The 25,061-nt window shown below is 39.3% G+C and overlaps 1 protein-coding gene across 9 annotated transcripts in view; it reads right to left on the bottom strand.

The window, feature by feature from the left end:
- The window catches only part of DYNC2H1 (dynein cytoplasmic 2 heavy chain 1), a 339,457-nt gene that overhangs the window by 114,689 nt on the left and 199,707 nt on the right, over positions 1-25,061 (bottom strand). For all 9 annotated transcript variants that reach the window (XR_013376718.1, XM_077893274.1, XM_077893273.1 and 6 more), the window contains one exon: positions 23,295-23,399. Coding sequence is in view for 8 of the 9 variants with exons in the window: in XM_077893274.1 (XP_077749400.1) it covers positions 23,295-23,399 (105 nt within the window). In the remaining variant the exon portion in view is untranslated. The remainder of the gene's footprint in view (positions 1-23,294; positions 23,400-25,061) is intronic.

The following is a 25,061-nucleotide window of genomic DNA, read 5'->3' as shown; positions in this document are numbered from 1 at the left end:
ATATCAAAACCATGAAACTGGAGTGAATGAGATTCTACAGGAAAATTAGAGCAGTAAACACTTATGTTCAAAAAGAAGCAGTGTTTAAAACTTAAATTACGAAGTTGGGAATGTAGGTGGAAGTAAATAGGAGAAAAACATTTGTAGGTGCCTGGGTGGCTCAGTCACTTAAACAACCGACTGTTTTCTGCTCAGATCATGATCTCAAATGTCACCTCTGACTCTGCACTGGGCGTGGAGCCTGAAGGAGAGAGAGTCCCCCTTCTGCTGTCCCTCCCTCACTCATGCTTGCACACGTGTGTTTACTCTCTCCCTCGTGCTCTCAAATAAATAAATAAATAAATAAATAAATAAATAAATAAATAAATCTTTAAAAAAAAAGAAGAAGAAAAAAGAGGGCATCTGGGTGGTTCATTCGGTGAAGCCTCTCTGCCTTCAGCTCAGGTCATGATCCTGGGGTCATGAAATCGAGTCCTACACACATTCAGCAGGTAGAGTCTGCTTCTCCCTCTGCCCCTGCTCCTTCCCCTGTTCCTGCTCTCTCTTTCTCTCTCTCTCTCAAATAAATAAATACAATCTAAAAAAAAGAAACAGTTAAAAAAAACTGATACAAAACAGCAAATAAAAAACTTCAAGTCAGTTTACTGAAAAGACTAATAAAACTATGAGATTTCTGACTAGACTGGGTGAGATTAAGAACATCATGAGTTTGTTTTTAATAGTTCCATGTGATAAGAAGTTACAAATTTGGTAAATAGAAATTCCGAGGAATATATAAACTAATAACATAGTCTCGAGAAAAAAACTAACAAAACTATATTGGGGCTATAGTTTAAAAAATTAAGTAAGTTAAAAATACCATCTTAAAGCAAACCCTAGATACCAACTGTTCACATAAATGTTCTAACATTCCTCAAACAGCAATTCAAATCATATACTACCCTTCAGGGGCTAGAAAACTAGGCAGCATTCCTCAAATCAAGTAACAGAGGCAAGTAAAAACGTTATTACAGAAATAAGAGACATTCAGAGATCAGTCTTACTCCTGAACACAGACACAAATAAATATCAATCAACCTCTAAAAACGATATACATGATAATTTTGAATGTGTGGTTTACACATAGGAAATATAATTCACCACATAAACAGATTAGAGAAAAAATATATAATAACCTTAATGCTGGGAAAAAACATGGTGAAATTCACCAATACATTTTTGACAAACTTTTTTATTGGTGTTCAATTTACTAACATACAGAATAACCCCCAGTGCCCGTCACCCATTCACTCCCACCCCCCGCCCTCCTCCCCTTCTACCACCCCTAGTTCGTTTCCCAGAGTTAGCAGTCTTTACGTTCTGTCTCCCTTTCTGATATTTCCCACACATTTCTTCTCCCTTCCCTTATATTCCCTTTCACTATTATTTATATTCCCCAAATGAATGAGAACATATAATGTTTGTCCTTCTCCGACTGACTTACTTCACTCAGCATAATACCCTCCAGTTCCATCCACGTTGAAGCAAATGTGGGTATTTGTCATTTCTAATAGCTGAGTAATATTCCATTGTATACATAAACCACATCTTCTTTATCCATTCATCTTTCGTTGGACACCGAGGCTCCTTCCACAGTTTGGCTATTGTGGCCATTGCTGCTATAAACATCGGGGTGCAGGTGTCCCGGCGTTTCACTGCATTTGTATCTTTGGGGTAAATCCCCAACAGTGCAATTGCTGGGTCGTAGGGCAGAAACTACCCACAGCAAAACTAGCAAAGATGTGTAAGACTGTTACAAACGCATTCCATAAATCATGCCTCCCTTAAGCACCTCCCTTTGCAATGCAGTACTGCTCTCCTCTCAACCATGAGATATCTGTTTCTCCATCACTTCAAAGCTAGGCTCATCTGGTGACGTGCATTGCCTAAAAGAACGTGCTATAGTGATGTGCAACTGTCAAAGCTTACACTCTGAGAATTAGCCATTCCTGCCCTTGGAACCTGGAACAGCATGTGAGCTTCTGCTGAGAACAAGTCACCCCAGCCAATAGCCAGGGTCATCCGCACACATGACCAAGGCCATCTAGGGGCCCTTTGGCCCCCTCAACTCTCCAACTGAAGGCAGCCTCATGTTTGAAACCAAAGATGAAAACAAAAAGAAATAACCCGGTCAATCCTCAGAATTATAAAACAGTAAAATAAAATAAATCATATCACTATTTCAAGTCACAAAATTTTGGGTGGTTTGCTGTGCAGCAAGGACTAAGTGAATCATCAAGAATTGCAGATAATTTATTTAATCTGTGTTATGAATGGAATGTCTGCAACCCCCCAGAATTCACAGTGAAGCTCATCCCCAACATGACCGTATTGGGAGCTAGGCCTCAGAGGGAGGAAGGAGAAGATACCTCGGAGAGCTCTTACATGCCCTCAGCCTGTCTGCAGATACACAGGAAAACCCACATGTGTCCACCTCCCACCTACAAAGCTGGAAGGAAAGTCCTCACCAGAAACTGAACACACTGGCCCCCTGGATCTCAGACTCCCAATCTCCATGGCTATGGAAAAATAAGTCTGTTGTTCAAGCCATCCAGTCTGTGGTAGGGGTGGCCCCGAGCTTATAACAGCTCTACTTCACATGTTTCAACTTTGCAGTGTTGCAAAAGTAGAAACCACTTATCAAATTCTGTCTGGTCTTTCCCTGGCTACGGGTACACATCCACACTCCCTCATGATGCTGAGTGGCAGCCCTGCATGTACCAAGGTAAACAACCGAAGCACTTACAACCATTATGTTTTGTGCATTCATTATAGTATTCAATAATTATGTGACATATTCCACACTTTATTATAAACTTGGCTTTGTGTTAAATGATCTTGCCCAACTGTAAGTTCATATAAGTGTTCTGAGCACATGTAAGGTCAGCAAGGTAAGTTACAAGGTTTAGGAGATTAGGTGTATTAAATGCATTTCCACTTACAATATTTTCAATTTATGATGGGTTCATCGAGATATAACCCCATTGTAAGTCAGGAAAGATCTGTTTTGTTACAATAGCCCAAGCAGACTAATGCAACCTTATAAATGCTAACTACAAAATGTGGCAAATATTAAAATCACTAATCAAATGTTAAAAGGCCTTTAAAATCCCTTCAAAATCAGAGCAAGATAAGAATGTTGACTATCATTACTTTTATTCAACATTTCACACAACGATCTAGCTATCCCAAGAAAACAAGGAAAGGCAGTTAAATGAATGAAGAATGCAAAGGAAAAAAAAGCTAAATCATTTTCTCAGGCAATATAATAATTTACCAAAACATGAAGTTAACTTATATTTTCATATATATTATATTCATGCTATATATTTTTCTATTTGTGTATATTTGAAATAAAAAGAGGGGCGCCTTGGTGGCTTACTCGGTTAAGCATCTGACTCTTGATTTGGGCTCAGGTCATGATATCAGGGTTGTCAGATTGAGCTCCGTGATGGGCTCTGCATTGGGTGTGGAGTCTGCTTGAGATTCTCTCTCTCTCTCTGCCCCTCCCCTCCCAACTCTCTCTCAAATAAGTAAAATCTTAAAAAACTTCATTAGATAATATTATTTTTTAACTTCAGCTCAAATATCATGTCCTTTTTCAACAGTCACTTGGGAGCCCTACCCCTAAACCATCTTCACGCTCCCACCAGAACCATGTGCTTCCCGGTGTTATCTAATGTACCAGGATGAAACAAACCATATTCATCTTCCCACACACTGCATAAAGGAAGCAATATACTAACATGTAAAAGTGGGATACAGAAGAATATCCAAAAGTTTATCTTTATGTTTCCAAAGGGGAGGGGGAAACCTCTTCTACATCTCTCATATCTTTCAATAAAAATATTTATGCCTCTCTCTCTCAGCCCCGGTGGCTCAGCAGTCTAGTGCCACCTTCAGCCCAGGGCGTGATCCTGGAGAACCAAGATCGAGTCCCACGTCAGGCTCCCTGCATGGAGCCTGCTTCTCCCTCTGTCTGTGTCTCCACCTCTCTCTTTCTCCTCTCTGTTTCTCATAAGTAAATAAATAAAATCTTCTAAAAAATATTTATGCCTCTCACACACAAAAGCAAGCTGTGATCTGTGAGATGAGATTTCACTCAAGATCAAAAGTGAAATGCACCGTCCACTCCCACATGTTAAGAACATCATTTTTCAAAGCAATATATTAAAAGCCTAAAATTAAAATCTCAGATCTCACTCATGCAATTTAAGCAAAACAAGAATGAATCTCCCTATCATCAAAGGATGTTTAAATTTCAGTAGGACTAGCAAATATACCAGTTTCAAATACTGAGATAAGAGGCTGAACATTAAATTATGAGTAATACATAGTTTCATATATAACTTTGGTTAAATACATTCTTATATATACACATCCATACACACAAATATATAAGACTTCATGTCTTCTAATACTTTTATCTGCTTCTTTCAATTTATTATATACATTTGAAAACAGTTTGACAATTAAAAAATATGTACCTGTTGTATCATCCACCCATTATACTCCTAAGTACCAGACCAAGAGAAACAAAACATGCTCATACAAAGATAGAAAATGTGCAAATGGCCACAGCTGCTTAATTTCAGTAAAGCCTCAAACTGGAAACAATATAAATGTCCTTCAGTGAGCAAATGAGTAAGCAAATGGTGGTATAGCCACACAGTGGATTACTATTCAACAAGAAAATGGAATAATCTCCTGATACACACAACAGACCAACTCTTATAGTAATTATGTTGACTGACAATCCAGAGGCCAGTACTTAATTGTATAATCCTTTTATAAAAACTCTAGAAAACGCATACTAATCTGCAATGACAAAAGAGATGAGTAGTTGCATGGGGTAGGAGGAAGAGATTACAGTGTTACAGAAAACTTCTGGGGGTGATAGAAATGTTCACTACCTTGATGTGAAACTCTAACAGGTGCATACATATGTAAAGCTTTATCAAATCATACAATCTAAATATGTGCAGTTCATTGAATGTCAACTAACTTCACTAAAGCTGTAAAAACTGAAAAAGGATTTTTACTAAAACAACTTTAGAAGGGACTATTTCAAGATGGCAGTATAGGAAAATCCAGAACTCACCTTGCCCCATAGATACAACAGATCTATGGCTATATATGGAATAATTTCCTTGGAAAAAGTCATGAACACCTGATGAAGAGTGCCTCTCAAAATGGTTAAGAGAGCTGCATTGAGATAGGTGGGAGAGGCAGACATGCCCTTGCTAAAAATCCCACCCCAGAATGATAACCCACAGTCAGGAGGATTCTCAATAATCTGGAAATTTCTGCAGACAAATGAGGGCTTTGCCCTACCAATCAGGCCCCCCAACCCTTGGGTTTTTGTGGCAAGGACACAGCCCTGATAATGTTGGGCTTTGAAAAGCAATGAAGAGTATGAGCAGGAGAAACAGAACTACATAGAACAGAGGACCTGCTCTTAAAGAACTCACACATATACTCATTCCCCCAGACCAAGTACAAAATCAGCATTTTGGAAAGTTAACTAGACCACTGGTGAAGGATACTGGCTTACTAATCTTAAATTGACTACTGGAAAGACAGAAACCTGTTGGGACTCTTACCAGGGATAGAAGCCATGGTAGGTATCATTTTTGCAATCTCATCCTACCTTGCTAATGCTTGCACTCAACAGGCGTGATCCTGTCAATCATTCTCTAACCTGCTAGGCCCCACCCCACTGTGCTGCAGCTGCACAACAGTGACAGGATGAGTGGTCTGCCTCAGGTACGAGGGCCACATATCCAACAGCCAGTCAAGCTCCCCACCATTCCATCCCCAAGACAGCAACATCACAGCAGCTGGGAGAACATGCTTCTCTTGTTACTCCCCACCCCTTGGCCTTGGCTGATCAATAGTTGGGCAAGTGTCCCACCCCCATCACACTGCAGCCAGGCTCCAACACAGTTGAGGAGTGCATGAAGCCCACAAATTCCCCTAGAGCACAGGCCATGGTGCCCACAGGGTACCGTGCACTTGGGACCCATGAATCATCTCCTACATCAGACTACTCCTTTAAGAATGGGAGAGGAAGCTGTTTTACCTAGTACAGAGAAAAACACACAATCAGCTAAAATGAGTACACTGAGAAATTTGAGAAATATGTTCCAAATGAAAGAACAAGACAAAACTTCAGAAAAAGACCTTAATGAAACAAAGCTAGTCTATAGGTGATAAAGAGTTCAAAGTAATGGTCATAAGGATGACACTGAACTCTGGAAAAGGATGAACACAATGAGAACATCAACAAAGAGATAAATATATATATATATATATATATAATGAGATATATATATGATAGAAATATATATGATAGAAAATGTGCAAATGGAATCTTAAAAAATATATTATATATATTCATATATATATATATGAAAGTACCAAACCCAAGTCAAGTCACAGAGACGAAGAATACAATAATTGCACTAGAAATATACTACAGAGATTTAACAGCTGACTGGATAAAGTAAAAGAACAGATAATTGAGCTGGAAGACAAAGCAATAGAATCCTCCCAGACAGAGCAACAAAAAGAAAAAGAATTAAAAGAAGTGAATATATCTTAAAGGATCTAGAGGCCAACATCAAACAGACAAATGCACATATGTATTATAGGGTTCTCAAAAGCAGAAGAGAGAGATAAAGAGGCAAAAACTTATTTGAAAAAATAGATGAAAACTTCCCTAATCTGGGCAAGGAAACAGACGTCCAGGTCCAGGAAAGCCAGTGAGTTCCAAATAAGATGAAACCAAAGATATCTACACCAACACATACTATAATCAAAATGGTAATAGTCAAGGATAAAGAGAGAACCCTAAAAGCAGTGAGAGAAACAACCGGTCACATAGAAGGGAAACCTTGCAGCTAAAAGGATATCACAACTTTTCTGTAGAAACCTCAGGGGCAGATGAGAGTGGCATGACATACACGGAGTGCTGAAAGGAAAATAAACTTCCAACTAAGACTAATCTGTCCAGAAAGGTTATTCTTAAGAGCTGAATGACAGGAGAGGAGTTTCCTAGATAGCACAAGCTAAGAAGTTCATCATTAAATTAGCCATACAATAAATGTTAAAAATTTTCTTTAAACTGAAAAAAAGATGACACTAATTAGTAACAAAAAACTTGAGAGTAATAATCTCAAAGGAAAAATCTGTAGGTAGCATTCAAAGAGGATTTAATAATTATCGTTCTCAAATCCTTCAAAAAAACTGAAGTGAAGGCTTTTAACACACTTTGTGAAGCCAGCTTTACCGTGATACTAAAAGCAGATAAGAATGCTACAAAAAAATTACAGGTCAATATCACTAATAAAACATAGATGTAAAAATCCTCAATAAAAATATTAACAAACCAAATCCAATAATACATTAAAAAGATGAGAAATCATGATAAAGTGGGGTTTATCCAAGGAATGCAATAATGATTCAACATCTGCAAATCAATGTGGTACATCACTTCACTAAATGAAAGTTAAAAATCCTATGATCATCTCAATAGATGTAGAAGTAGTATTTGGTAAGATTCAACATCTATATCTGATTAAAAAAAAAAACTTTCACAAGAATGGATATAAAGGAAACATATGTCAACATAATAAAGCCCATATATGACAGCTCTACAGCTAACATCACACTTGATGAAAAAATGAAAGCTTTTCCTCTGAGAACAGAACCAAGACAAAGTTTCATTTTCCCTCTTACCACTTTTATTCAACACAGCATTGGAAGGAAGACCTAGCCACAGCAATTAGGAAAAAAAATGTATCCAAATCAGAAAGTAGTAAAAGTGTCACTATTTGATGATGACATGACACTATATGTGGAAAACTAGAGAATTAGCAACAAAAAAATCTGTTATATCTGCTACATGAGTTCAATAAAGTAGCATAATGCAGTTATCAACATGTATAAATCTGAAGTGCTTCTATACACAAATAATGCAACATCAGAGAGAGAGATTATAATTGAAACCAAAAGAATATAATACCTAAAAGTAAGTAAATTAAGGAGATGAAATACTATTCACAGAAAATGGAACTGATGATAAGAACTGAAGACAACACAAGGAAATGGAAAGACATTCTCTAACAAATATTGTTAAAATGTCCACACCACCCAAAACAATCTACAGATTGAATGCAATCTCTATTAAAAACTTCAATCTTGGGGTGGAGTCTTTTGTTTTTTTTTTTATGTAGAGTATCATGTCATCTGCAAAGAGGGAGAGTTTGACTTCTTCTTTGCCAATTTGAATGCCTTTTATTTATTTTTGTTACCTGGTTGCTGAGGCTAGGACTTCTAGTAGTATGTTGAATAGCAGTGGTGAGAGTGGACATCCCTGTCTTGTTCCTGATCTTAGGGGAAAGGCTCCCCGGGCTTCCCCATTGAGAATTATATTTGCTGTGGGCTTTTCGTAGATGGCTTTTAAGATGTTGAGGAATATTCCCTTTTTCCCTACACTCTGAAGAGTTTTGATCAGGAATGGATGCTGTATTTTGTTAAATGCTTTCTCTGCATCTATTGAGAGGATCATATGGTGCTTGTTTTTTCTCTTGCTGATATGATGAATCACACTGATTGTTTTATGATGTTGAACCAGCTTTGCATCCCAAGGAAAAATCCCACTTGGTGAATAATCTTCTTAATGTATTGTTGGATCCTGTTGGCTAGTATCTTGTTGAGAATTTTTGCATCCATGTTCATCAGGGATATTGGTCTATAATTCTCCTTTTTGGTGGGGTCTTTGTCTGGTTTTGGAATTAAGGTGATGCTGGCCTCATAGAACGACTTTGGAAGTACTCCATCTCTTTCTATCTTTCCAAACAGCTTTAGTAGAATAGGTATGGTTTCGTCTTTAAACGTTTGATAGAATTGCCCAGGGAAGCCATCTGGCCCTGGACTTTTATGTCTTGGGAGGTTTTTGATGACTGCTTCAATTTCCTCCCTGGTTATTGGCCTGTTCAGGTTTTCTATTTCTTCCTGTTCCAGTTTTGGTAGTTTGTGGTTTTCCAGAAATGCGTCCATTTCTTCTTGATTGCCTAATTTATTGACATATAGCTGCTCATAATAGGTTTTTAAAATCGTTTGTATTTCCTTGGTGTTGGTAGTAATCTCTCCTTTCTCATTCATGATTTTATTAATTTGAGTCTTTTCTCTCTTCTTTTTAATAAGGCTGGCTAATGATTATCTATCTTATTAATTCTTTCAGAGAACCAACTCCTGGTTTTGTTGATCTGTTCCACAGTTCTTCTGGTCTCTATATCATTGAGTTCTGCTCGAATCATTATTAACTCTCTTCTTCTGCTGGGTGTAGGATCTATATGCTGTTTTTTCTCTAGCTCCTTTAGGTGCAAGGTTAGCTTTTGGATTTGAGTTCTTTCCAGTTTTTGGATGGATGCTTGTATTGCAATGTATATCCCCCTCAGAACTGCTTTTCCTAGAACTCATATAGCAATTTGGCAGTGTGGCAGGATACAAAATCAATACCCAGAAGCCAGTGGCATTTCTACACTAACCATGAGACTGAAGAAAGAGAAATTAAGGAGTCAATCCCATTTACAATGGCACCCAAAAGCAAAGATACCTAAGAATAAACCTAACCAAAGAGGTAAAGGATCTATACCCTAAAAACTACAGAACACTTCTGAAAGAAATTGAGGAAGACACAGAGATGTAAAAACATTCCATGCTCATGGATTGGAAGAATTAATATTGCGAAAATGTCAATGTTACCCAGGGCAATTTACACATTTAATGCAATCCCTATCAAAATACCATGGACTTCCTTCAGAGAGTTGGAACAAATCATCTTAAGATTTGTGTGGAATCAGAAAAGACCCCAAATAGCCAGGGGAATATTAAAAGAGAAAACCAGAACCGGGGGCATCACAATGCCAGATTTCAGGTTGTACTACAAAGCTGTGGTCATCAAGACAGTGTGGTACTGGCATAAAAACAGACACATAGATCAATGGAACAGAATAGAGAATCCAGTAGCGGACCCTCAACTCTATGGTCAACTAACATTCGACAAAGGAGGAAAGACTATCCACTGGAAAAAAGACAGTCTCTTCAATAAATGGTGCTGGGAAAATTGGACATCCACATGCAGAAGAATGAAACTAGACCACTCTCTTGCACCATACACAAAGATGAACTCAAAATGGATGAAAGATCTAAATGTGAGACAAGATTCCATCAAAATCCTAGAGGAGAACACAGGCAACACCCTTTTTGAACTCAGCCACAGTAACTTCTGCAAGATACATCTGTGAAGGCAAAAGAAACAAAAGCAAAAATGAACTATTGGGACTTCATCAAGATAAGAAGCTTTTGCACAGCAAAGGATACAGTCAACAAAACTAAAAGACAACCTACAGAATGGGAGAAGATATTTGCAAATGACGTATCAGATAAAGGGCTAGTATCCAAGATCTATAAAGAGCGTATTAAACTCAACAGCAAAGAAATAAACAAGCCAATCATGAAATGGGCAAAAGACATGAACAGAAATCTCACAGAGGAAGACACAGACATGGCCAACAAGCACATGAGAAAAAGCTCCACATCACTTGCCATCAGGGAAATACAAATCAAAACCACAATGAGATACCACCTCACGCCAGTGAGAATGGGGAAAATTAACAAGGCAGGAAACCACAAATGTTGGAGAGGATGTGGAGAAAGGGGAACCCTCTTGCACCGTTGGTGGGAATGTGAACTGGTGCAGCCACTCTGGAAAACTGTGTGGAGGTTCCTCAAAGAGTTAAAAATAGATCTGCCCTACGACCCAGCAATTGCACTGTTGGGGATTTACCCCAAAGTTACAGATGCAATGAAACGCCGGGACACCTGCACCCCGATGTTTCTAGCAGCAATGGCCACAATAGCCAAACTGTGGAAGGAGCCTCGGTGTCCATCGAAAGATGAATGGATAAAGAAGATGTGGCCTATGTATACAATGGAATATTCCTCAGCCATTAGAAATAACAAATACCCACAATTTGCTTTGACGTGGATGAAACGTATTATGCTGAGTGAAATAAGTCAACTGGAGAAGGACAAAATTATATTCATTTGGGGAACATAAAAGATAATGAAAAGGAATAAAGGGGAAAGGAGAAGAAATGAGTGGGAAATATCAGATAGGGAGACAGACCAGGAGAGACTCCTAACTCTGGGAAACGAACTAGGGGTGGTAGAAAGAGAGGTGGGCGGCGGGTCAGGGTGACTGGGTGACGGGCACTGAGTTGGGCACTTGATGAGATGAGCACTGGGTGTTATTCTATATGTTGGCAAATTGAACTCCAATAAAAAATAAATTTATAAAAAAATAAATTTATAAAAAATAAAAATCACCAAAAAACTAAAAAAAAAAAAAAAAAAAAAAAAAAACAAAACCTTCAATGGCAATTTTCACAGAAGTAGAACAAAGACTCCTAAAATTTGTATGGAACCACAAATGACCCAGAATAGCTAAAGCAATCTTGAAAAGAAGAATAAAGCTGCAGGTTTCATGCACTTTGATTTGGAACCATATCATAAAGCTGTAGTAACCCATCAGTAATGGTACTGGCACGAACGGGTTTACAGATCAATGGAACAGAGTGGCAAGGCCAGGAATACAGGCATGCACATATGATGAATTATTTACGATGAGAGAGGGAGAATACAGAATGGAGAGAGGGCAGCCTCCTCAGTAAATGGTGTTGGAAAATTATACATCAATGAAATGATGAATGATCACTATCTTATCCTGCACACAAAAAGTAACTCAAAATGGATTAAAGACCTCAGTATAAAATCTGAAAACATGAAACTACCAGAAAACAAGTGGTAAGCTCCTTGACACTGGCCTTAGTGAGGTTTTCTGAATCTGGCAAAAAATAAATGAGACTACATCAAACTAAAAAGCTTTTGCACAATGAAGAAAACCATCAACAAAATGAAAAGGAACTTATTGAATGGGTAAGTTATTTGTAACCCTCATCTCTGATAAGGGGTTGACATCCAAAACCAAGAGAGAATTCATAAAGCTCAACACCAGAAACCAAACAATTTGATTTAAAATTAGGCAGAGGACCTAAACAGACATTTTTCCGAAGACGACACACAAATGATTGACACATGAAAAGATGCCCAATATTACTTATCATCAAGAAATGCAAATCAAAACCACAACAGCTATTTCACATCTGCTCGTATCAAAAAGACAAGAAATAATGAATGTTGGAGTGGATGTGAAGAAAGGGGAACTGTCATGTACTGCTGGAGGGAATGTACCCTGGGACAAGCACTTTGGAAAATGCTATGGAGGTTCCTCAAACATGGGAAACAGAACTGCCTTGGGACCCAGCAATTCCACACCTGGGTATCCACTCTGAGAAAATAGAGACACTGATTGGGAAACATATCAGCATCTCTACATTCACTGCAGCGTTATTTACAATAGCCAAGATACAGTACCAACTTCAATATCCACTGACAGATGAATGGTTAGAGAAACATATGGTGTGTATCTGTGTGTGCATTATGTATATATCATGATACATATATGGGAGATTATATATGTGTGTGTATATGTGTGTGTGTGTATATATATATGTATATACATATATATATATACAATGAAATAATTTAGTCATAAAGAAAAATGACAGCTGGCCACTGAGTCAACATGGATGGACCATGAAGGCATTATGCTAAGTGAGATAAGTCCAATAGAGAAAGAAATACTGCAGGATCTCCTATCTATGTGGAATCTAAAAAACAGAACACAACCCAGGTTCATAGATACAGAGAACAGAGTGGTGGCTGCTGGGTGAGTGTGGACAGAAGTGGGTGATGGAGATTAAGAGGTACAAACTTATAGTTATAAGTGTAATATATGGTGTGGGATCTACAGACAGTAACACCATATGAATTTTGTATGGTAGCAGATGGTAGCTAGACTTATGGTAGTGATCAGTTTGCAATCACACAAATGTCAAATCACTATGTTGTGTACACATGAAACTAATAGAATACTGTATGCAATTATAATTCTAAAAGAACAATGTTAAAGAACAATGTTCAGTGAATAACCAAGAAAGTGAAAAAGTAGAAGTTAGGGTCAGTACAAACACTGGCTAAAAACAGTCATTTGTGTCCTATAATTCCTAGTGCATATTTAAATTTGCCTGATGGTCTTAACATTTGTTCAAAACAGATTGTGTGAATCAGTATCCACAGAAGGGTCATGTAGTTGTTATGTATTTTAAGTCCCTTTAATATAGAGCAGGTTGTCTGAGCCTCCTTGTCATTAACATGTTGATATAACCGAGTCTATTATCTTGCAAATTGTCCCATATTCTGGTTCCACTAGTGTTTTTTTTTTTTTTAAGATTTTATTTATTTATTCATGAGAGAAACAGAGAGAGATAGAGAGAGAGAGGCAGGCACAGACACAGGCAGAGGGAGAAGCAGGCTCCATGCAGGAAGCCCGACCACCAGACTTGATCCCTGGTCTCCAGGATCACACCCTGGGCTGAAGGCGGTGCTAAACCGCTGAGCCACCCGGGATGCCCTTCACTAGTGTTTTTAAGTTTGTTCTCTTACCCCTGTGTTTCCTGTTAACCACTGAGGCGTTCTAAAATCTCAGCTGGGTTCGAGGTCCTTTTGTAAAAGATGTCTTTGGAAAATGTCCTTGAGATGGCATCACATCAGGAGGCACCCAGTATCTGTACGAGTCTTTCCTGTGATACAAAGACTGATCACGGGGCACAGGCAGTGGCCGCTGACCCCTGTCCTGTAAACTTCCCCATCAACCTGCCACACAATGCTTTCAAATTTTGGTAAAAATTTTATGAATCAATTGCTTTATTAGGATTTTTAGAAGTGATTTCTCAAATTCTGTCATTCCTTCTATATTTATTACTTAGAGTTATTCAGCAAAGAACATTCTTTCATCAATTTTCCTTTCATCAACATGAAATATCATTGACAAAGCAAAGATAAATGCTTGTTTCCCTTTAGCACTACTTTTCAAACAAAGATATTTTTATTTTCTTGTAACATATACAAGTAAAATATCAAGTTATAATATTTGTGAACTTAGTGCTTCCTTGTTCCTTGTTAGGAATCCTAAGCTTAAAAAAAACTAAAAATTTAAAAAATTTAAAAAATTAAAAAAGGAATCCTAAGCTTCCTGACTTCTCAGGATTAGCGTAGCTGCTTAACTCCTCACAGTCATGCAGTGCAATGTGGCTAAAATTATTATACAAGTTATCTTCAAATCTTCCACAACAACAACAAAAAAACATCATTAAGAATAAACATAACTCCTTTTAAGAATTTTGCTATGAAACTGCTATTGGTTCTGAAAAATAATAAAGTTCTGGAACTTCAAAGCATGTTTAGGAAAAAATAACTGAGTATGTAGCTAGCACTTAAAAATATATAGCTCTTACAGAAAAACAAGTATGTTACTTTAGTAGAAATTCTTTTTATAGAGAATTACAGCAACTAAGGAGCTTGGTCAATAAGAACTGCCTCCCCAAATATGCTACCATTTCTGAGCAGGACTGAAGCCCCTGCAGTTGTCCTGCACCTGTCTCTGCTTCCAGCCTCCATCCTGTGGGTCAGCGCTGCCAGACTGCTTGGCACTTACCACAGCCCACCCCCAGGCTCCCAGCTGCCTCCTGGCCTCTTTTCTACCAGCCCTTCCCCTCCTCCCACTGTGCAGTACCCATATCTGTCTCATTGTTGTCCCCCCCACCCCCACTTAACAAACAAGAGATGGCCCAGAAGAGCCCAGGAGGATGTTTAATCTCAGTGATAAAAAATGCAAACCACAGTGAGATACTATTTTAACACATTAGATTAACAAATATAAAAGCATTCAAAAATACCACCCACTGATGGGAATTGAAGGATGTAGATACTACAATCTTCTGGTGAAAATGTAAAGTACTACAACCGCTAAAAACATTCTGACACAATTCTATTCATAAATACATACCCTAGAGACACTCTTACACAGACATACCATGAGACATGTACACAAATGTACATAGTAGCATTGTTTGTCATAACAAAACAATGAAGTACTTATATAATGAAATATTATAAAACAGTAATAATGAAACTACAGCTTAACCAGTATCATAAATAGATCTTAGAAAACAATGTAAAATGAGATATGCAAGTCCTAGAACACCACATGGAAAACATCATTTTATGAGGTCAAAAATTAGCAAAATGAAGCAATATACTTTTAGGAACAAGTGTGTGTGTGAAATGCATGCATGTAGTACAACTACTAAAAAAGTATAAATTTAAAAACTATTTTAAAACAGAGAATGTGGGATCCCTGGGTGGTGCAGCGGTTTGGCGCCTGCCTTTGGCCCAGGGCGCGATCCTGGAGACCCGGGATCGAATCCCACATCGGGCTTCCGGTGCATGGAGCCTGCTTCTCCCTCTGCCTGTGTCTCTGCCTCTCTCTCTTTCTCTCTCTGTGACTATCATAAATAAATAAACATTAAAAAAAATTTTAAAACAGAGAATGTTGTCCCCTTTAACAGAAAGGGAGAGGAACAAGATAATCATGTACATTGATTCAGGTTACTGGTAATATCGTGGTTCTTAGTTATTGATTCATGAGTTTCATTATATCTTCATGCTTTTATTTTTTTTTAAGATTTTATTTATTTATTCATGAAAGACAGAGAGAGAGAGAGAGAGAGAGAGGCAGAGACATAGGCAAAGGGAGAAGCAGGCTACAGGCAGGGAGCCCAATGTGGGACTTGATCCTGGTCCTCCAGGATCACACCTTGAGCCAAAGGCAGACGCTTAGCCACTGAACCACCCAGGCGTCCTCTTCATGCTTTTAATGTTATATATATATAGTTATATATTACAGTTATATATATATATATATATATACACACACACACACATATATTACAGTTGTCTCTATATCTATATACATATATAACTATAATAATATAGTCCTTTATATAAACCATATATTGTATTTTGAAAAAGCAGTAAAAATTTCAGAGCTAAAGAAACACAAATCCTATAGAAATATAAATCTTAAAGGAAAATTTCTAAACTCGTTCTAGGAGACCAACATTACATTGATCCCAAAACCAGACAAAAACTCCACTAAAAAGAAGAATCACAGACCAATATCCCTGATGAACATGGATGGAAAAACTCTCACCAAGATACTAGCCAACAGGATCCAAAAGTATATTAAAAGTGGTGATTATTCACCCTGACCAAGTGGGATTTATTCCTAGGATGCAAGGGTGGTTCAATATTCACAAATCAATCGATGTGATAAAAAAAGGAAAGGACAAGAACATATGATCCTCTCAATAGATGCAGAAAAAGCATTTGACAAAATACAGCATCTTTAGGACACGTGGGTGGCATGGTTGAGCTTCTGCCTTTGGCTCAAGTCGTGATTCTTGGGGTCCTGGGATCAAGTCCCGCATCAGGCTCCCTACAGGGAGCCTGCTTCTCCCTCTGCCTGTGTCTCTGCCTCTCTCTCTTTTATGAATAAATAAATAAAATCTTTAAAAAAGGATACAGTATCTTTTCTTGATTAGAACTCTTCACAGTGTCCGTCTTCTAGCCCTATAGAGGGATTATATCTCATATCATAAAATCCATCTATGAAAAGCCCACCGTGAATATCATTCTCAATGGAGAAAAACTGAGAGATCTCCCTCTAAGGTAAGGAACAGGACACGGATGTTGACTCTCACCACTGTTGTTCAACATAGTACTAGAAGTCCTAGCCTCAGCAATCAACAACACAAAGTTTTAAAAGGCAACCGAATTGGCAAAGAAGTCATCCAACTTTTGCTCTTTACAAACAACATGATACTCTGTGAGGAAAATGGAGAAGACTCCCCCCAAGATTGCTAGAACTCATACAGGAATTCAGCAAAATGGCAGGAGATCAAATCCATGCACAGAAATCAGTTGCATTTCTATATACTAATAACAAGACTGAAGTAAGAGAAATTAAGGAGTCAATCCCATTTACAATTGCACCTAAATCATAAGATACCTAGGAATAAACCTAACCAAAGAGGTAAAGGATCTATACTCTAAAAACTACAGAACACTTATGAAAGAAATCGAGGACGACACAAAGAGATGGAAAAACATTCCATGCTCAACGATTGAAGAATAAACATTGTGAAAATGTCTATGCTACCCAGGGCATTCTATGCATTCAGCAAAAATCCCTATCAATAAAACACCAGCACTTTTCACAGAGCTGGAACAAATACTAAGATGGAATGAGAAAAGACCTCAAATAGCCAAAGATATGTTGAAAAAGAAAACCAAAGCTGGGGGCATCACAAAGACTCACTTCAAGTTCTATCACAAACTTGTAGTCATCAGGACAGTATGGTACTGGCACAAAAACAGACACATAGATCAATGGAACAGAATAGAGATCCCAGAAATGGACTCTCAATTCTATGGTCATCTTCAACAAAGCAGGAGAGAATATCCATCATTTAATAAATGGTGCTGGGAAAACTGCAGAGCCAATTCATTAAAATGAAACTGGATCATTCTCTTACACCACACACAAAGATAAACTCAAAATGATTAAAGATCTAAATGTGAGACAGGAATAGATCAAAACCCTAGAGGAAAACACAGGCATCAATCTCTGTGACCTCGGCCTTGTGTCTTCTTGCTAGACACATCTCCAAAGGCAAGGGAAACAATGGCAAAAATGAACTATTGGGACTTCATCAAGATAAAAAGCTTCTGCAGAGCAAAGGAAACGGTCTATAAAACCAAAAAACAACCTACAGAATGGGAGAAGATATTTGCTAATGACATAGCAGATAAAGGGCTAGATCCGATAGTCTGGACACCCATGTCACATCTAAGTTTGGTTCTACTGCCTGCTTGGGAGACAAACCTCTGAGTTTTCAACAGTACCCTAAGGGCAATAGTGCTTCCCACCCTCTTGCTCCCTGGGGGTTGACGCTTCTGTCCCAAAAGGCAGACAGAGGCAGTTTCCTGGCTACCTACTCCTCCCAAGGGGATTTTGTTCTGCTCCCCCAGGCTGTCCCCAGGAAGGAAGCTTCCTAAGACTCTCATCAGTAGGGGTCCACTGAGAAGAGGCCTGCAAGAAAGTGGGATCCAGGTCACATGATCCAGGACTGACGACAATGTGGGCACTCATCTCCCCTTAGGCTCCAGCCAGCTGGTACTCATATCTCTTTTCTCAGATGGGTTCAAGAAAAGTCATGAACTTGTCCTGTTTGTCTTCTCCTGTTGTTCTAAGAGGAGGAACAATGCTCTTTCTATACACCTCTATCCTGGAGTCTAATTCGCTATTGATTACAACGGCCTTCCTTTAATCTCAAGTATGGCCACCACCAGGGAACCATTTCTGATGCTGCAGGGTATCTAATCTGATGATAAGAGTACCCTTTGGCCTCTGCGTGCAAGTGCCGACCCAGAAAAGGAGTCTGAGTGGCTCTGCTGGCACATCACTCTACCTTCACCACAAAAATAAGATTTTCCTTCTTTGCTTAATTTTGATATGCAAGAAAAGATGTGGAAAAGATAGAGGAGAATGGCACTTCATTAATCCTATTAGAACCACACAAAATAATGGGAACTACAGTTTCTTGAGGGTTATTTTAATAATTTCATAGATCTGGGCAGACAACCATTAATTTACGGAAGGTAACAACATGTGGGAAGGTCTGGAGCTCCCTTCTCTCACAGACATACCAAGTCAACAGCTACATGTAATGCAACTCACTTTCCAGCCTGAGACTGCAGACCAGATCCTCCATAACTAAAGGCACAAAAAAAAGGCGACACAGCAGGTTAGGAGGAAAACAAGGCACTGTAGGAAACCAACCCCTCGCTACATGGCCACCCAGAAGCTGGAATATCAGGGGAAGGCATGAAGACACTAACTCTCTGAGAAGGGGATCAAGCCTCAAACTGGGAACCCCAGGCCCAGGGACCTGCATGGGAAGATGAGCCCCTAAAACATCTGGCTTTGAAAATCAACAGGCTTGGCTCTGGGAGCCTCAAAATCAGGAGAACAAGAGGGTCACAGTAAACGGTCTCTGCTCTTCAAAGGCCAGCATACTAGATCATTAGGCCTGAGATCCAGCAAGAAGCACCTTTTCAAAGGGAAGTTTAAAAAGTGCCTAGGGTATAAGCGAAGATTTCCTAATTTTAGGACTTGTGCCAGAGACACAGGGACCTGTAGGAGGTTTCTCTGGGAGAGAAGATGGGAGCAAGCATCACTTTCTTTCCCTCTCATTGGCCAGCTGGCCAGTAGCCTATGGGACCCATTCTGACGCTAAGTAACTAGCAGTACCTCTTGCCCCACCCAACCCTGCCATCCTGGAAGGCACCCTTCCCCTGTGTCTCCCAAGTGGCCACACCTGAGGGCCAGGCCATGTCATAACTAGTTTACCCCACCAGGGCCTCCTGTCTTACCACATTTTGCAGGCAGGCTCCGCTGGAACCAACATCCACCCGGAGAAACTACTGCACCAACAAAATGGCAATATGTACACATCTAACAATGTAAAATGCACTAAATGCTCCAGTCAAAAGATGGGAGCATATGGATTAAAAACCACAATAAAAACAAGACCCATGTATATGGGGACTAAAAAAGACCTAAAGACACATACAAAAGTGGAAGTGAAGGAATTGAAACATAATCTATGAAGATGGAAGAGAAAACACAAGTCAGAATAACAACATTTGGATCAGACAAAACAGACTTTAAAACAAAGCCTGTACAGAAGAGATGAAGAAGGGCATTAAATAAGAATAAAGGAATCAGTCCAACAAGAACATGTAATGTACTCATGTACCCAACACAGCAGCGCCTAAATATATAAAAGTACTGATAGACACGAAGGAAGATACTGACAGTAATTTCATAACAGTAGAGGACTTAACATCCCGTTTATAGTCACAGATCATCCAGACAGTAAGTCCACGAAACACTGGCTTTCAAGGGACCTACAAGATAGAAAGAGAATATGCCATTCCAAAAATAGAGAACTTATATTCTTTTCAAGTGAACATGAGTTATCCTCCAGAGCAGATTACATGTTAAGACACACAAGAAGTTTCAATAAGTTTAAGAAGATTGAAATAATATCAAGCACTGTTCCCAACAAAAACGATAAGAAAATAAAAATTACACTTAAGAAAACTGAAGAAAACAAAAAAACTCACTAACCCATGGAGGCTAAACACCTGCTACTAACAACCCATGAATCAATGAAGAAAGACAAGAGAAAAAAAAAAAGAAACACCTGAAGACAAATGAAAATGGAAACACAATGGTTCGAAATGTTTGGGAAGCAGCAAAAAGTTCTGGAAGGGAAGTTTATAGAGATACAAGCCAATCTTAAGAAAAAGGAAAAATCTAACTTTCCACCTAACAGGACTAGAGAAAAAAAAACAAAACCCCACATTAGTAGAAGGAAGGAATAATACAGAGCAAAAACAAAGAAATACAGAGTTTTAAAAATAATAGAAAAGATCAATAAAACTAAGATCTGATTCTTTGGAAAAATAAAATGGTAAATTGTTACAAGACTCAAGGGGAAGATGGCAGAGTAGGAGCCCCACGCATACAATTAGGCGACACCTATATAGGGAAACACCCCAGAAAGTGTTTCCAACCTGGAGCCTGGCAGAGCAGACCCTCTGTAGATGGATGGAGGGCAAAGGCCACAGGGAAGAGAACAGGAAGTTCTAGTGGGGAGCTAGAGGGACTTGATGAATGGTCTGCAGGGGCTCAGAGACCCCACACCTGCAGCCTTCAGGCACCATTCCCTTCCCCCACCACCCAGCCTAAACACAGTGCCGCCCCAGGGCATGAGGGCAGCCACAAAACTGACCTCCAAGCCTGCCCACAGTGCACCCCACACCTGCATTCCCCTACAGACAGGCTCCCCTCCAGGTCTCCTCTCCTAGGAGACTACTGCATCCCCTAGCTAACACTGCCTGACTTGCCCCTGCGCTCTTCTGCAGGTGCATCCCCTCCAACCCCAATGGCCTAGGTCCTCAGGCAGCAACCAGCACCTTATTAGCATTACAAGCCCAGCCATCAAATTCTCCTACAAACCTGCAACCGCAATGTGCCCTTGGCTGGAGCCCTTCCAAAGATGTGTCACACGCTGGCAGTGTGCAAGTAGCCCCGCCAGGGGCCAGCACCCCTCCACAGTGACTCCTGCCCCAGGGAGAAGGAAAGATAAGTGCACACACAAGTCAGACAGCAGCCCCAGCTGTGGGCTGGGAGCACACAGTGGGTCAGCCTGGAGACACTGCTCACTAATCAAAGTTTCTCAGGGGACAACACAGGGAAAGTGCCCTGCTCTTCTGCATCTCTGGCAAACTCCTGGTTTGACTCGACACAAGCCCAAAGTGGCCCCAGACTGGCCCACAAACAACACAGAGTCCTCCCACCACAGGCACAAACAGCCACTGCAGACAAATGGACTGAAGGCCAAAGCAGTTCAGCCACAACATTCACAGGAGACATCACAGAGGTGCCAGTGGTGCAGGCACAAAAATATACATAGATCAATGCAACAGGATAGACAGCCCAGAAATAAATCCATGCTTACATGGCCAATTAATCCATGAAAAAGGAGGAAGAATATCCAATGGGGAAAAGACAGTCCCTTCAACAAATGGTGCTGGGAACACTGGACAGCCACATGCAGAAGACTGAAACTGAACCACTTTCTTATACCAGATACAAAAATAAGCTCAAAATGCATGAAAAACCTAAATGTGAGACCTGAAACAATAAAACTCCTAGAAGAGAACACAGGCAGTAATTTCTCAGACATTAGCTGTAGCAACATCTTTCTAGATCTGTCTCCTGAGGCAAAATAAATAAAAACAAAATTAACTATTGAGAATTCACTAGGATAAAAAACTTTTGCAAGTGAAGGAAACAATCAACAAAACTAAAAAAGGCAGCCTATGGAATGGGAGAAGATATTTGCAAATGACATATTTGATAAAGCATTGGTATCCAAAATCTAAAAAGGATGTCTACAAGTCAACACCAAAAAAAACAAATAATCCGATTAAAAATGGCCAGAAATGTCCGAGGACATGAACAGACATTTCTCTAAAGACAAACAGATGCCAACAGACACATGAAAAGATGCTCAACATCACTCACAGGGAAATGTAAATCAACACTACAATGAGATACCATCTCACAGCTGTCAGAATGGCTAAAATCAACAATGCAGGAAACAACAGACTGGTGTAGATATGGAGAAAGGCAAACAAACCCTCATACACTGTTGGTGGGAATGCAAACTGGTGCAGCCACTCTGGAAAACAGTATGGAAGTTTCTCAGAAAGTTAAAAATAGAGCTACCCTATGATCCAGCAATTGCACTACAGGGTATTTACCCAAAGGATACAAAAATACAGATTCAGAGAGGTACATGTACCCCAATGTTTATACCAGTAATATCTACAATAGTCAAACTATAGAAATAGCCCAAGTGTCTGTCGACTGATGAATGGATAAAGATGTGGTCTATATACAATGGAATATAACTCAGCCGTTTGCAATGACATAGATTGAACTAGAGGCTATGATGGTAAGTGAAATAAGTCAACCAGAGAAAGACAAATACCGTATGATTTCACAAATATGAGCAAAAAAAAAAAGTGGGGGGGGGAGACAAAGCAAGAACCAAACTCTGAACTCTGCTGGTCACCAGAGGGGTGGGTGAGGATGGGGGAAACAGGTGATGTGGATGAAGGAGCACTCCTGTCCCTATGAGCACTGGGAGATGAAGGTAAGTGCTGAAGCACTATACTATACACCTGTATACACCTGAAACTAGTATTGCACTCTATGTTAAAAATACTGTAATTAAAATAAAAAACTTTTTTAAAATGTTGCCTTAAAATCACTACAGGAGGTAAAATAAATATATTTTGGAGGAAGTGATTGTGTTCAATGTTATTTTATTAATAATTGCATTAATATAGAATTCTTTGGCTCTTTTTAAATGTATTTAAGGTAGAGCTGGAATCTACCATGCTAAATAAAATGAAAGTTAAATAACAACTTTTGGGGTTTGCAGTATCAAGATCAAATTTCATGTTCATTTCAGGCTCAGTGACAACATTTTTTCTACACAGCACTTCTTTTCTTAGGTTACCTGTGAACTAATCATGCGCTGAGATGAGCGAGCTATGTTGGCAGGAAGACCAAAGAAACTCGGTTTGTCATCCTCTGGAAGCTTTTCAATGACAGCACGATAGTCCTGAATGTAAAGAAGTGAGAAACAGCTTTTCTATAGAGATCAAACTTACAACCACTGAAATTAGAAAGAATAGGTACCATAAGTATTAAATTATTACTCGTATGTTTATATTTTCTAGGTAAATGTAACTTCAAGTCTATGTAAAACTTAGTTATCTACAGAAAATATTCTTAGTCATTACTACTTTTCATCCCTAAATTACATGATACTGTAGTTTTTAAGTTTAACTCCTCACATTCCCTTGCATGGATGAAAACAAAAATACTTTGGTGGCCATGGCTGCTATGTGTAAGATATCATGTGGGACATTTTCTGGAAAGCCCCATCATTACTTTCCCTGTAACCTACCCAAGACTCATCTGCAGAGCACAGCTCTGCTTACCCCAAGGTAAATATCCCTGTTATTTTCTTAAACTTATAGAAGCCCCAGAAGACTATATATACATACTCTGAGAGCAAGCACTGCTTTGTCAACCACTTCCTTCACATCAAGCAATTTCACTCCGAGTCTCCAGCCCACTGCTGAGAGGTAAGGAAACACACTGGTAATCCTATTGTTTGCACCTAAGAATCACTGTGAGCACCAGTTCAGTTACTGACTCTGAACTCCAGATGGAAACTCAAGTGTAGACTGAGAGGATTTCTTCAGTTTGGCTCAGGATAAGAACTGTTCTGCCTATTGTTGTCACGCAGAAGGGTTACTATGTATGTGTCTACACCGTTCCTGCTGAGCTAGGAGAAACGGCTGTTTCTGCCCTGTCCTCCCTTCTCATCCTTGGCAGTTGTCCCCAGAGGTCCCTCCAATGCCATGGTTCCATTTCAGGACGCCCAGGGCCTTTAATCATGTCAGATTTTGGAAACATATGCTGTTGTTGTTTTTTTTTTTTTTTTAATTCTTCCCATCCTGTAACTCAACAAGGTGTGCCATCACAACATACACATGCAGAAATACATATGTACATATGTGAGTCTGTGGGTAGAAGCCTGGACACATGTGTAAGTACGCGGCATAGAGCACAAGCCAGGGTTCTCGCCCTCCTGGGGAATTCTGGCCTCCTCCTACTATATATAGCTCTATTAAATAGAAAGCATAATGTTGACTCTCATAAATCATCCTATAAATGTAAAACTCTTATTCCCCATCAAAATGGCTGAGATCTTTTCTCATGTATACTGGCTAGCATCTTCTCTCCCTCGACAACCATACACAGACATGTTTCTTAAATGACAGCTACACAGATTTGTCTTCACTTGGATGCAAAAGAATGTACACCAAATGATACCATTTATGTGAAACTCAAAAAAGCACACAAAATTAATGTAGGCTGGGGCGCCTGGGTGATTCTTGGTTTTGGCTCAGCTCATGACCTCAGCCTGGGATTGAGCCCCATATGTTGGGCTCCATGCTCAGCCGGGAGTCTGCTTGAGTTTCTCTCTCTCTCCTCTGCCTTCACCCCATCCTCCCCACTTATGTGCATGCTCTCTCTCAAATAAATCAATCTTTAAAAAAAAAAAAAAAAAAAAAAAAGCTAATGTAGGCTATTAGAAGCCCAGGCAATGCACCATTTGTGGGGGAGGCAGTGACTAGAAGGGAACAGGGGCTGGTAATGTTCTATTTCTGGGTCCTAGTGCTGGTTACATTCATGTGTTCAGTGTATAAAA

Source organism: Canis aureus, chromosome 3 (genome assembly GCF_053574225.1).
Source record: "Canis aureus isolate CA01 chromosome 3, VMU_Caureus_v.1.0, whole genome shotgun sequence".
NCBI lineage: Eukaryota > Metazoa > Chordata > Mammalia > Carnivora > Canidae > Canis > Canis aureus.
This window is presented reverse-complemented; position numbering and strand designations above follow the sequence as displayed.